Source organism: Cardiocondyla obscurior, linkage group LG16 (genome assembly GCF_019399895.1).
Source record: "Cardiocondyla obscurior isolate alpha-2009 linkage group LG16, Cobs3.1, whole genome shotgun sequence".
Classification (NCBI taxonomy): Eukaryota; Metazoa; Arthropoda; class Insecta; order Hymenoptera; family Formicidae; genus Cardiocondyla; species Cardiocondyla obscurior.
This window is the reverse complement of record NC_091879.1, coordinates 531,318-545,956: the sequence shown is the minus strand read 5'-3', so window position 1 is coordinate 545,956 and position 14,639 is coordinate 531,318. Positions and strand designations below refer to the sequence as shown.

The 14,639-nt window shown below is 33.6% G+C and overlaps 3 protein-coding genes across 5 annotated transcripts; 2 read left to right on the top strand and 1 right to left on the bottom strand.

Moving 5' to 3' along the window:
• Positions 1 to 72: 72 nt before the first annotated feature.
• On the bottom strand, positions 73 to 4,324 carry LOC139108829 (post-GPI attachment to proteins factor 6). The gene is made up of 13 exons (XM_070667426.1): positions 4,115 to 4,324; positions 3,599 to 3,770; positions 3,117 to 3,324; positions 2,873 to 3,000; positions 2,458 to 2,741; positions 2,078 to 2,358; positions 1,806 to 1,934; positions 1,526 to 1,728; positions 1,256 to 1,413; positions 967 to 1,196; positions 612 to 806; positions 414 to 548; positions 73 to 287 (listed from the first exon to the last, which is right to left on the bottom strand). Exons 1-13 carry the CDS (start codon positions 4,203 to 4,205, stop codon positions 90 to 92), a joined length of 2,412 nt encoding a protein of 803 aa, XP_070523527.1. The 5' UTR covers positions 4,206 to 4,324; the 3' UTR covers positions 73 to 89.
• Positions 4,325 to 4,568: 244 nt separating this feature from the next.
• On the top strand, positions 4,569 to 9,895 carry LOC139108827 (WD repeat-containing protein 44). Of its 3 annotated transcripts, none has more exons than XM_070667424.1 (7): positions 4,569 to 4,857; positions 5,303 to 5,468; positions 5,715 to 5,865; positions 5,953 to 6,359; positions 6,439 to 6,573; positions 6,765 to 7,052; positions 7,152 to 9,895. In XM_070667424.1, exons 1-7 carry the CDS (start codon positions 4,790 to 4,792, stop codon positions 8,877 to 8,879), a joined length of 2,943 nt encoding a protein of 980 aa, XP_070523525.1. In that variant the 5' UTR covers positions 4,569 to 4,789; the 3' UTR covers positions 8,880 to 9,895. The 3 variants fall into 3 exon arrangements, with proteins under 3 accessions (XP_070523525.1, XP_070523526.1, XP_070523524.1); XM_070667425.1 differs by having other exon boundaries at positions 5,715 to 6,108; positions 6,232 to 6,359; XM_070667423.1 differs by having other exon boundaries at positions 4,570 to 4,857; positions 5,715 to 6,359.
• Positions 9,896 to 10,046: 151 nt separating this feature from the next.
• Psr (bifunctional arginine demethylase and lysyl-hydroxylase PSR) lies at positions 10,047 to 14,352 on the top strand. The gene is made up of 7 exons (XM_070667442.1): positions 10,047 to 10,247; positions 11,631 to 11,716; positions 12,187 to 12,392; positions 12,880 to 13,162; positions 13,341 to 13,696; positions 13,798 to 14,030; positions 14,182 to 14,352. Exons 2-7 carry the CDS (start codon positions 11,644 to 11,646, stop codon positions 14,207 to 14,209), a joined length of 1,179 nt encoding a protein of 392 aa, XP_070523543.1. The 5' UTR covers positions 10,047 to 10,247; positions 11,631 to 11,643; the 3' UTR covers positions 14,210 to 14,352.
• The last annotated feature ends 287 nt before the right edge of the window (positions 14,353 to 14,639 follow it).

Sequence of the window (14,639 nt, the reverse complement as noted above, 5' to 3'; positions counted from 1 at the left end):
TAGTAAAACTGAAAAAAAAATAAAAAAGAAAAACAAAAAGGAATATGGGAAAGAGAAATGGAAAATCAAATATTTTCTAGATATAATATTCAACCTGATGTAATTGTTCGATTTTCCTGATCGATTATTGTAAATGTAGGAATTCCGTGAGATTCTTTGCAAGACCATGAATCTCTGTCATCGTTGAATGCTGGATTTGTCGATGATGTAGTCTGTTTTGATTTTGTATGTGGCAACAGAAATATCAGTGATAACGCCATAACAATATGCCAAACACTATGAACGTACTGCAAAATAAACGACAAATGAGATTTATAATAGTTATATACTTAAAAAGTTTTTTTTTTTAAGGTAATTAAAAGTTTCATAAAACGTATATATGTGTGTGCATGTGTTATTTTAAATGTACATACTTGATAGTTTTTCTCCGTTTCAATAAAAGAGTACAGTAATAAACCTATAATTGCGAAAAGCAAACCAAATAATGTCCTTCGGCTTGGGTTTTTACATTTTCTAGATTGAAAGATGCGGTACGTATGCATTGAAACCTGTAATAAAAACTATTATTATCCCGCCAATTTAAATAATGTGTAAAATTATTTTCGATTTACCGGTATAACGACAGCCAATGATAGCGGTATCAATATACTGATTAAGCACATCTTGTCAATTTGTACTCCAAAAGTGATTACGAATACTCCCATCATATGACACAATGGTACAAAAGCTATCGGTAATTGTGCCATTGCTATCAACGTAACCCAAAATGACAAAATACTCGAAAAAAAGTCGCTATATTGCAAGACCTGTACAAAAAAAATATTAAAACTGCTTTATTTTACTTCGATAAAATCGATAAAAATAATTTACTCTTTCTTTTTCTAATCTTCTTATTCACAGAACGTAACTATGAATAAAAAAATAATTTAAATATTTTTAATAAAAGAGAAAGATTCGAAAACATACCTCATACTTTGTAATGCAAAATTGTCCGCCACTTTGATCACAGGCGTGATAAAAAGACGAAAACAGCATGGTAACTAAATACACCAACCCTTCCGCATATAACTTTCGTTTTACAGCTATATATATCGCTGGGACGAAAAAGATATTGCTTATAACAAGCGGCACGACGCTCAAGAGAGAAATAGCAGGTATGGTACTTGAAATATCGGTGCAATCCCAGCCTGTGTAACCTGAATAATTAAAATATTAATTATAAATTAATAAAAAAATTATATCAAAATAACGTTACCTTTAAAACAGTTACACGTCGCATAATGAAGAATATTCTTTTGAATTTCTCGACAAATGCCGTGATTACCGCAAATATTTTCATCAGAAAATGTACATTTTTTGGTGCGTATGTTTAATAACGTCGACAGTCTTTCGATTTGACAGGGTACAGGTACGCTATACACAGACAAAGATATTATGTTACATATCTATACAAGACGTCTATAAAATAAACTAATAAAGTAGTTTTTTACTATTTTTTCAATTTTCAAGTAAAATAAAAACTTACCTAAAATTATAACAAGTCGGAAGAATAATAATATACCACACGCCAGGTTGTGGGTATGTTATTAATATACTTGCATTGCGTTTATTTAATGATGACAAGTTTATCATTAAAGATCCTTTTTGACAAGAATGACGATCTTCTAGTTTAGGTATACGATCTCGTTGAATGCACATTGTTACTGCAATTGATTGTGTCGACAGTAACTAAAAGAGAAAAAGCTTAGTTAAAGAAAAAAAACATTTTTTATTGCATTTTTTTATTTACATTTTAAGACTCTTACCTTTTTTACTTCTAAATTTACATTGATATCGAGTGTACCACCGATATCTATTAATGGCAAAATATTAAACTGCATCATTATTGGAACTAAATCAGTTAATATTAATCTCGAACTCAACCATTCCTTTCCCTAAAAATACCGATAATAACATAAATTATTAATTTAAATAATAATCAATATCATGCATAAACAATGATTTAAGAAATATAATCTTAAGATCGTTATTTTGTTAAAAAGTATGTAGAATATCTTAATATAATAAATAATATTACCTGTAATAGATAAACAGTTGAAAATGTTTCCGCGTGTTTAACGCGAACTAATTGATATCTTGGTATACATTGATTATCAGTCTCACGTTTCTCTCTTTTTTCTTTTTCTTGATAAAATTCATTATCTGCATTATAAAATCTGCTAACATTGTTTATTTTATAATGCCAATTACGTTTTATTAATTCATTATAAGTATTCATTTTTGTTATGGAATTAAAACTTGAAGCAATATTAATGTATTCTTTAGTAAATAATACCTCTGTCAATCTGACTGGACATTCTGAAAACAATTTTAATGTATTTATCTATACGTATATACACACATGCATACGCATGCATATCAAAGTACAGCGAAATAATAAAAATAATAAAAAATTACCTGTTACATCAATCTTGACGTTAAATTCTATAATACTATTTGAAATAATTAACAAATAATAATAGCTATCCTCGTAAGGAGAAGATTCTACAAAAGAATAATTAGCATTTACGGCGAGAGTTTTGTACTCCGCCGAATGAAAATGATTAGATGCTGGTAAAACACGACCTTTCAAATACATGGCTTCAATACAAGGTTTTTGGACATTTCGAAAACTATGCAGCACAAAGGTGCAATTCCAGATTGATAAACGAAAGCTCAATATTCCTGACGGAATATATATTCTGCAAATAAAGAAAGATAACGTGAGTATATGTATTGTATTTCTTTCTTTTGTTATATTCAATGTTCATATTTCACAATATTCTTTAGATTATTATTTTATAAATATATATTTTTTTAAATAATAATTTACTTGTAATATGTTGTTGTTGCAGTTGTTTGTAATCTTGAATGATAGTCGATAGGAATATTTTTAATGTTATCTGTTTGTGACCACAGTGCTACTGTACCTATGCTATATTGACATTTGTGTCCAAGTCCCTGGATTACAAATCAGAAAAATAATTAAATAGATCAAATGTGTTTAATATATAAAAATTATTTACTTATAATTATTTAAGTTAATAATAATTATATACAACAGAAAGATGACACACCTGTTGTTGAACTTTTTCATCCCAATAAGACATGTAAGCTGCAACAAACCAATCTCCAGGTTGTGGTTCATACACTGGAACAACAGTTACATTTTGTGGCTGATAGGTTGTGGTAGTTGTAACAACAATGTCATCATCTCGTTTGGCAGACACATTTGTTAAAAATATTTCATTAGGGATTACTGGATAACTTCCAAACTTTATATGTCTAAAAGTTATTTTTATTAATTAATATAAAGTAATAAATTAAAACAAATTACTTGGCACTGGTATTTTTAAAAGAGTGTACAGTTACTCTCCTGGAATAGTAATTAACTAAATCATATAATTATTAAACTAAATTATCCTAGTAAGAAATTTTTTTTTAACAGATAAATATTAATCAGTTGCATACTCTTCTAAAGATATTTGGTAGAAGTTAATTTTTATACACATGTATAAAATTTAAATTTAAATGCAAACATATAACAAATAATACCTACATATAAACTTTTTGTGGATGGCATGCAGGATCATCCATAAAAGCAGCAAATTGCCATGTAGCTCTAAGAATCTCTTTTGGTATTGTGTAATGAAACATTGTTACATCAGAGTAGCTCTTGAATGAACGAAGTAAATCTTCTTGATTTGCTTGTGGTATTATACAGTGACTTGCTATAGGTAAAAAATTGACAAATAATTTTCAATTAATATATCTTACTTAAAAAACAAAACAAGACATAATATAGTTACAAAATCATAAGCAAAAGTATCCATCTGTGAATTTTTTTCTTTGTCATTACCTTTTTTTTATTTGATATATTTAAATAAAATTTTTTTTTTTTTGTTTTTTTTCCACTCACATATAATTATATACATTTTACAAAAATTAACACTTTTACTCTAAAAAAAAATTATTCTAAAGTTTATTCAGTTTATTTCTCTTTTCAAGCCATAACTCCTTTTAAACAATGATAAATCTTAATCCTTAAAAAAATCTTTAAACAATTTAAACATACTTGGAAAAAGAATGAACAAAAGGTTGAATAAAACAGAAAATTGTCGACACGTCGAACAGTTCCAAAGTTTCGAAGAACATGTTGAAATCATGACACAAACACGTTATTAACTATAGAAAAATTAAAACAAAACACTTTTATAACAATGTCCTGTTTGTTTTCATTCCTCAACTCCGATGTGCCATATTCATGGCGGAAAAAAGGAGTGGAAAAAATATGTCGAGAGTGCAGAAAGCTCTAGGAGAAAAAGAAATATAAATGGCCGAAAGGGAACTAATCAGATTGCGGAGTCAGTTGAAACTGGAATTGTAATTGGTAACAAGCTTCTTCTTCTTCTAGCATTGTGTATCAAACTTTAAGGCTATTTTCCGGTAAAGCATGCACCTCATTGGAAATTTCTCATCGCGCTGGTTTGTAGGAGGCTATTGGTACTCACGATTGTCGGACCACTTGAGGCCGCCGCGTAACATCTGTAACCTGGTTGAATCCTGGAGCTGCCGCTGCTGCTCCAAGTCGAAGCATGACTACGTGCGGTTTACGTAGACGCGATCGCTCTGATTTCGCTCTGGCCCGCTCGCCGTTCGCGGCTCGGCGACGTGCGTGACGTGCGTCAATGACTTCAATGCGCGCGAGGCCGCGGCTGCTCTCGCATATTATTATTTCCCGCGAACGACGATGTCGGGTAGCAGCGATTCCGAGGAGTTTTTCGACGCGGAGGACGATTCGTTTCATCGCACGTCGCGGTGAGTATCTGCCTCCCCTGTTATCACCTCTGAATCTATTTCTTGCGCAATGATCTCGCTAATCGCAAAATACTGTGGCTCCTTCCTTTTTAGAAGATACAAATTGACACAGGTTAACACCCTCGGATACGATTTGCTACGCGATATATGTATATATAAGTATTTTAATTATCATTGTAATGGTTATTTTAATTGCCATTTTAAATGTATAGAAATAATTATATAACATTCTGAAAAAAGTTACCAGCTAGTTGATAATAAAAAATTAAACACGATGTATGTAAACTAAAAAAAAAAAAAAAAAAAAAAAAAAAACGCACTACGTATACATATAATACTCTACTACACATACATAATCTACACAAAATTTTATTGAAATTTTGGAAGCAAATAATACAGTTTCTAATTAATTCTGTTTTTGCTTTTTTTTTTTCTTTTTAATTAGGAAAGGTAAACAGCGTGATTCAACAAGTGCTTCAGAAAGTCACGTTGTAAAAACGGAAGTTTGCAAACAGGATGATGATTGTGTATTTGTAAAACCTGCTGAACCAAAACCATTTATTGAAACAAAGAGTTTATCAGCAGATTGTGGGCAAATCAAAGAAAAACTTGTAAGTATTCGGTCACAGTGGTACTTGTAATTTATAAATATTTTTATTAACATTATTACCCATTGAGTTTTCTAGAAAAATGGAAAATAAGAAAGGTATTGTTCGTTAGTTTTTGAAAAAATGTCAAAGTGAAACATGTATACATGTTTCTATCGTTATTTTTCATACAATTAATGTTTTGTCGAAAGAAAATTCGTCTAGGTAAAGAAAAGTTAGGCAAGTTATAATGTAAAATATATATTTTAGGATGAAGATGATAAAGACTCGAATAAAGACTCGGCAGACAAAATTGTAGGCAGGAGAAGATTTCGTGAGCTTCGACAACGCATGCAAACGGAAGATGACGATATTCCGATTAACAGCTCCCCGCCGGATAGTCAAACATCGTCCATCGAGGGTGTTTATCCTACTCCTTCGAAAACGTCCCATCCATTCAGAATTATAGAGCATGACACTCTTAGCTTACAAAGTATGACCTCTTTAGGGCGAGTAGGACGAATCTTGGCAGGAGCCGCAGATAACGTTTCCGGCGTTTTTATATCGGGTATATCCCAGTGTCCTCCCCCTGCCGCCCTTACCCGCGAGGGTCAGATGTCCTCCGTTGCTAGTATTCCAAGCAAAGACGAGGACACAACCTCTGGTAAGGTGTCCCAGTCTTCCAGTGTCCTTACGTTATCAGGGGATATTTTGCAAGAATCCTCTGTTAACGATAGATCCAATTATGCTTCTCATTCGGAAAGTGACAAGACTGTTATGCTTCAAGAACCTGATGTCATCGCTAGCACAAAGAACAATGGAAAACCAGTGGAAGATGTTGCAATACCTGGGGTACCCGTTGCTCCTCCACGCCGTAAAAAGAAAACGAAAACAAACACACAGAGCGATCTCGCTGTAAGGCTATTTTTTTCAACGCAGTTTAGCATTATCATATATACGAATAATATAATTAATTTTATGCAATTAATTTTAGCCTTCCGCAGAAGCACTTACTCCTGCATCGCCACTTCCAAGTCCAGCGAGTACTATAGAATCGATAACTAGAGAATTCGAGCATTCACTTGATATCCGATCGGCAACGAAGGGTCAATATGTCGTTAAACCGCAAGTAAATACTCGTCTCGTCTCGTCTCTTTTAATTTGCAAAATAATTCTGTTGGGTATTTCCCATTAAAAAAATTATTTATACATTTATCTTATCTTATCTTAATCTGGCGAATACTTTTATCCATATACGTGCCTACAAGTGTGTGCGATATATGTATACATATATGTATATAAATTTTGTTTTTTTTGTAGGATGAAGATAAATTGAAAGCGGAAGGTCCATCTACCGAGGAATTGGAAAGAGTAGAAAGAATGAAAGCGGAACTGCTTAGTCGATCAAGCGAAAAATCTAGTAGTCCACTAGGATCGGCTTCAAGCAACAGTATTGGCCGTTTTTCTCTAGGCCATCATAAACTCTCAGGCGTGAGTCCACAAGGTTCTAAAGAAAGACGTAAATCTGCCGGTGATCAAGATATGGTCAAGCAATTAAATATGTTTGTCAGAACTAGGACAGATTCTGGAAAGCGTCTTACTGATATGGTTTGTCGATTAACAATTATAATTTTAAACGCAGATAATTGCATTTTATATTAAAAATATTAATAAAAGAAATTTTTTGACGCTTAATTGTTCTTGCAGGAAATTCTGGAACAAGTGCCTGTAACAAATTTAGATACGGGAGAACAGGTGCCATTAAGTATAGCGGAAGATAAATTACCGCAATGTATCAATCCCTTGTCATTACACATTATGAGGCTTACCAAATCGAAATATATAAGCAATTCTAGTCTGGAGAAGGAGAAAGAGAGCGACGAGGAAAGCGTTGATAGTAAAATGTCTAGTATACCTCCAGATGAGGATGTATCTGTAGATAGAGTTCGTAAGCGGACGCAAAAGTTGAAACGATTTCTAGGATCTACTGTAAAGAAAACTATGAACAAAGCGAAATCCATCGCGCAGGAAGTGTCGCACGCGAGACACAAAGAAGATGTCATGGACATAGTAGATGAAGTTTATCCCGGTGAACAACAGTATATAAAATTGAAGGCGTCCAACAGCCACAAAGGTCCGTACGAGTTTAGCTGTCTACAGCACGTTCAAGACCTTAGCGGGGAACACGTAGGACCCGTGTGGTGCATGAAGTTTTCAGCTTGTGGTCGATTATTAGCCACCGCGGGACAAGATCGCGTTTTAAGGATTTGGGTCTTACGAGACGCCTTTACGTATTTTCAAGACATGCGAACAAAGTATAACGCAGAGAAAGTCAGTCCTACTCCTTCACAAGAATCTTTGGTTTCGCAGCAATCTATGGAAGATCCCAACGTCGTAGCTAGTGCCTTCAGCGAGATAGAAGGAACAAAAAGTCCGTTTATGCCAAAACCGTTTTGCACGTATACCGGCCATACCTCAGACTTGCTCGACGTTTCGTGGTCCAAGAATTATTTCGTTTTGTCCTCATCGATGGACAAAACTGTACGGCTTTGGCATATATCGCGCAAAGAATGCCTGTGCTGCTTTCAACATATAGATTTTGTCACCGCTATAGTATTTCATCCGAAGGATGATCGATACTTTCTTTCTGGATCGTTAGATGGCAAATTACGTCTGTGGAATATTCCGGATAAAAAAGTTGCAGTATGGAACGAAGTAGACGGACAAACAAAATTGATCACCGCGGCAAACTTTTGTCAAAACGGGAAGTTCGCGGTTGTTGGCTCGTACGACGGTCGTTGCATATTTTACAATACCGATCAGTTAAAGTATCACACTCAGATACATGTTCGATCGACTAGAGGGAAAAATTCCACCGGTCGCAAAATCAGCGGAATCGAGCCTATGCCAGGAGAGGACAAAATATTGGTCACATCGAACGACAGTCGTATTCGTCTGTACGATCTAAGAGATTTGAACCTGTCCTGCAAATACAAGGGATACGTTAACATCAGTAGTCAAATTAAAGCAAGTTTTAGCCCGGACGGACAATACATAGTCAGCGGATCTGAAAATCAGTGCATTTATATCTGGAAGACGCATCATGATTACTCCAAATTTTCTAGTGTTCGTAGAGATCGAAATGATTTCTGGGAAGGTATAAAGGCGCACAACGCTGTGGTAACGTGTGCTGTATTTGCGCCGAATCCAGACACTATTATCAAGCAAATCGAAGAGAGAGAACAATGGGAAAATAAAGAAGAACAAAAAGGTGATAGTTGCAACGTTGTTCCTGTCGATCCTGTCGTCGAACAACGCACCAAAGGCTGCGGAGGCCACGTTCTCGTAAGTGCTGATTTCAACGGGTGCATAAAAGTTTTTTTAAACAAGACAAAACCGAAGCATAGCTCTTTACCAGCGTCCGCACTCGCGTAACGTAACGCGACCAATGCATCTGTCTAGCAGTAATCAAGAATATAACGCCATTTCACGCGTGAACGCGTTCTCTTGCCTCCTTTTGTCTTTAGGATCACCAACGAGAATACTAGAACCGCGTACAGGTTTTTTATTTTACTGTATTTTTATTCTAGGTACGAGCACTATTTTATCTTCGAGCGCGCGCCCGTGTGTATATGTGTAAATAGTCTTAAGCGCATATATATAGTATATATACATACATGTGTGTTTGCGCGTGTGTGTTTGCGTGAATGTGTATATGCAAACGATAAAAATTTTTTCTCGAAATCGTGTTTAAACATTTCAATTTAAAAGCTGACATTCGTCAATTCCAAATATAATGTACGCTGTAACGAGTATGCTATGATATAAACTCCAGTGAAGGTTTTATCGCGTTAGGAATAATAACTTTTGTGCACTTTCATATTTCTAATTTCTCTTTATCAACGAATGTCTGAGAAATTTTTTTTACATATATGTATATATACGTATACTTTTTTTTTGTCTTTCGTACGACGAACAGTGCTGGTCCACTGTTATTAGGAAGAAAAAAAAAAAAAGAGAGTTAAAGTTACTAATATTCCATAAGAGAGATTTATCAAAATTATGTCATAGGATAATAGCGATGACTCGTTGTCGAGGACACGTTACAAATCTCGAGTTCTCATGCATTATATACACGCGATAAAGAGAGCACCTTGGTGAAAACGAAGTATAAAAAGCTATACGAATGACGGCAAAATATTGAGAGAAATTTCTTTTTATTCGTCGTACGTCGAGTTTGCGGATTGCTTTTATTATTTATCGATAGTGAAACGTTAAATAGACGCTGCAAATTTTTACAAATATTAAATCACATTTTGCGAAATACCGACGCTTTCTAAATCGAGTTCTTGTCGAATATAGTAGTCGTAAGATAGCGTAACACATCGAAGACAATATCGCAGATGCTTGAAAACTAAAATATTTTATTCTTTGTCAGTTTTTTTTTTTTTCTTCTAAAGCGTTCTAACATCATCGTCAAATTTTACTGTAATTCAGCACGAAAGACATTACAATGCGCCGTATACGTACAACAGGCGTTCTCATCATGTAGCGTACACTGAAAAGCAGATATGGCATTTGCTGCGACGAGCGGTGACGGCGGCTGGCGTACGTGACTTCCCCCACTCTCGGCCGCCGAGTGTGGGGAGATATAGTAGGGAGAGGCCGCGTATCCTCACAGTCCTATGTGACCGGTGCTTCGCGACACATGTACGCGCGTGCTTCGTGTGAGATTCGACGCACCCCACGCCACGATCACGTACGCTAGCCGCCGTCGTAGCACCACGAATGCCATTTCTGACAGTGAGTGTACATATGTAATTTATATTCGGTACTACGTTAATTCTCAAATGGTGCACTGAGTTACGGTAACTTGGAAAAATGTTCAAACGTTAGAATTTTGTTAAATATTTCTCTTCTTTTTAAATATCCTTATTGTATTCTTTTGCCTTAACGTCTGGCGTATCGATTAATAAAAGTAAATACTGGAAAGTCATTGTATATTAGATGAAGGAAAAACAAAAGAAATAGAGCGGCTAGAGCAGTGCACCGTTTGAGCGTTAACTAATATTTTATGTCCAAGTTGTACGTTTGCAATACACGTTGATTTAGAGTTTGAAGACATAGAACACGATATGGATTGGATCAATCGATGCAAAACGATGCATCTTTGTGTTTTGACAATTGTGAGAAAAAGAAATGTGCTAATCAAATATACGAATATTGCGCGAAAGAACGGCACTCACTCTCCCATTTGAGATCAGGTAAACGTACTAGATTTTCTTTCTTTCTTCGTTATTTTATAAAGTGTAGCGAAATATGATTTTAAACATACAAGACGAAATCAACCCGAGACGATCATTTCACGATCATAGTTGCAAAATGATAAAAATTTACAGTAATAAAAACAGCTATGAGTTTTACAGTTGGCGTAAAATATATTTAAATCTTAAATTATACCACGATTGTATCGTAAGTATTGTAAGAAAGAATAGTTACGATTATTTTGTGTAAAATTGTAAATATATAATAGTGCGTCGATATCGTTGTACCAGTAATATAGAGATACCTAACAAATCAAAAATTGCTTGAAAACCACAAGAAAAAAAAAAAAAGAATGCTCGACATTTTTTTCTACCCGCCATAATTTTGTGGGACTTTGTAATTCTACGTATCTCAAAAATAAATTCGCGTAAAGTGCATAAATAAAGGATTCCGAGTTTGAGTAATATGTACTCCAAGTATGAAGAGATTTTAGAATAGACAGAAGAAGGTATAACACACCGGGAAAAATATTGCTAAGAACGTTAGTAATTATTATATTTAACTTTTTTTTTATTATTACTTTATTACTTTTCTATATTGCCTATGCGAATTAGAGAACGATATTTTTTACTCAGGGTGAGAGTGAGGGTGCGTATAAACGCTATTTGCGTGGGCATGAACTAATCGCTTTAGAGAGTCACTCGCCAATTGTTGACTTGCGTTATAAAATTACCATTAGCGTATCTAGTTTTTGTTATGTGCGGTTTGTTGGCAGTATTGAGCTCCGTTACCATCCGTCATTCTCGATTATTACTAAACGACGTTTTTGTAACGTCGTGATCACTTAGCGTTTTGCAACGTTTTTAAATTTTGTAATTGATTGCGTGATTTGTAAATATATTCTATTTGTAATATAAATAGACAATACGAAGTGATGACGGAAGAGTGGAAACTGGATCATCGAGCAAGAAAAAGGATTAAGGAGGTGAAAAAGAAGGCTCGTCCAGGTGAGGAGAAAATGGATCTTACAATTTATAACCTATCTACGTTATGAATGAACGACAAGTCGTATTTCGATATTTAATCTTTTTATTTATCGTTTTAAGTATTTATTTCACATTATACGTGAATTAAATGCATACTTGAGCTTCGCATACGATAAAATAATGAAAAGAAAGATCCGTGTTCATCGTCTACGTGCAATTATTTCTGGCAAGAGTTTTCGATTAAGTTTCTTTTTTCCTCTTTCGAGACCTTGAATAACGATGATGTAATTCGGCTTCCCGATAATCTTAAACCACTTTAGACATATAATAGATTAAATTTGATGCACGCATCTTGATTGCAATTTATGTAAAAACATATAAAAATTATTTGAGTTTTATGCAGTTTTATTAGACAAAATAATATAATTTATTACAAACAAAGGTTTAATATCAAGAATTCTAAACATCAGCTTTCAATGCATATTGTATAGAGCTCGTGGATAAAGCAGCATGGACCCAACATGGCTATATTAAAAATTTCCAAAAATTTTGGGAGTTTCAAGACAACGCCGAACGAATCGACGAATCGATCGTAACTACGGAAGAATTCGTAGAAAAATATGAAAAACCTTACAAGCCTGTGATAATACGAGGTGTTCAAAATGGCTGGCGAGCCCAACACAAATGGACTATAGAGGTTGGATTTTGTATCACAATTTTGATATATTTATAATTAAATAAATTTTACATATTTGTTAAGAATGATGTCAAGGCGCAATGTACAATGCACACGTTTATTTTGTTATTTGCAATTAACGAAACACATTTAATTATTTAGGAAAATACATTTTTTTAATGAAATTCAAGAATTACAAGGAAACTAATTATATTAATGAACTCATTTATTCGACGTAATATTCTCCGTTTTTATAGCCGCAACTAGGAAACGTGATCACGCCGTTAATTTTATAATTACATAAAACGAGATATTTTTACAAACTCCTTTACATGTTGCAGTATATGTTGATTTTTCGTTTCTTTCTCTCGTCCCTCGTTTCGCGAACTAACGTCAACGATCACATTTCATTATATTAATGTACTCACGTAAAGGCTCTGCTCTTAATTTTATTTTGTAAAAACAAATTTAGTAATAAAATTATATTAATTTTTGTATTTGATTTCAGAGATTAGCAAAGAAATATCGAAATCAAAAGTTTAAATGTGGAGAAGACAATGAAGGATATAGTGTAAAAATGAAGATGAAATACTATGTTCGATATATGTTTAATAATGAAGATGATTCTCCTTTATACATTTTTGATAGCTCATTTGGTGAACATCCAAGACGAAAAAAATTGTTAGAAGATTATATAATTCCCAAATACTTCCGAGATGATCTTTTTCATCATGCCGGAGAACATCGAAGACCACCGTATCGTTGGTTTGTTATGGGCCCTGCAAGATCTGGTAAATATATTTGATTAATGCACCAACAATATGTACATACACTCATGTCACTAAATTTCTAATGTAATTAAAATTTCGTACAAGATTTCGTTTAGGAAAATAATTTTAAATATTAAAAAAATTATTGTACTGTTCTTAAATTGTAATAAAGATGCATTTTAACGAAAAATTCTAACAGGTACAGGGATACACATAGATCCACTGGGCACCAGTGCATGGAATGCATTAATCTCGGGTCATAAACGCTGGTGTTTGTTTCCTACGCATACTCCTCGCGAACTTCTGAAAGTAAGTGCAGCTGAAGGTGGTAAACAGAGAGATGAAGCTATCACATGGTTTTCCATTGTCTACCCACGCACAAAACTACCTACGTGGCCAACAGACTGTCGCCCAATAGAAATTCTGCAAACTCCTGGCGAAACTGTCTTTATTCCTGGCGGATGGTGGCATATCGTTTTGAATCTTGATGAAACTATAGCGGTAACACAAAATTTTTGTTCGCGTACCAATTTTCCAGTAGTTTGGCATAAAACGGTAAGAACTTAATGCAAAATGTACAAAATTATAATTATAAAAATGTCAACGTAAAATTAATAATAGATAACCACTGACAACAATAATTTCCTCGCAAATAGGTACGAGGAAGACCAAAATTATCACGAAAATGGTTAAAAGTACTAAACGAGAAAGAACCTGAACTGGCAAACTTAGCAGAAACTATAGACGTGAAAGAAGATACCGGTGTTGCTAGCGATTCATCGAGCGGTTCTTCGAGTAGTTCCTCTAGCAGTACCAGTAGTAGTCAATCTGAAGATAGCGAGGATGATAGCGGTCAAGAATCGCTTACCGCACATAAGAAGAAAAAGAGGTACGTATATACAAATCCATATTAAATGCTACAAAATTATTATGTATTATTCTTTTCTCTCTTTCTTTTTTTCTTTTTTTTTAACAATTAATTTATTTTTCGTGACAAGTATGAATATAATTAAGGCATAATACTGTTTTAAAATTTTTAGAAGAAAATTGACTAATAACCAACCATGACAATATCCAGTATTTGGAACCTACAGAGACCTCAGACTGTACAGTATTAACCAACAATTATTGTTTATACTAAGAATAAATATAATTATTCTAATTACGATCATATCTTTATGTTCATAACAAAATAAATATCAGATAACATAGATCTTTTTTTCTTATCCGAAAATATTTCATTCAAGCCTTCCGTTTAGGCATTTTATGATAATGCACATTGTTTCTATTCTACATAAAAGTTAATATTACAATTCGTTATTTTGTTAATCGAACAACAAACGTACATACTGTTCTATAAATTTTTATAAGTATCACATATCTTAATATTTATTAAAATTACAACAGTCAACCAATAAAAAAACTATTTTAGAAAAATATTTCTAATAGTAATTTAAAAAATTAATGTATTAGTAACGTATTAAAAAAGTATAAACTA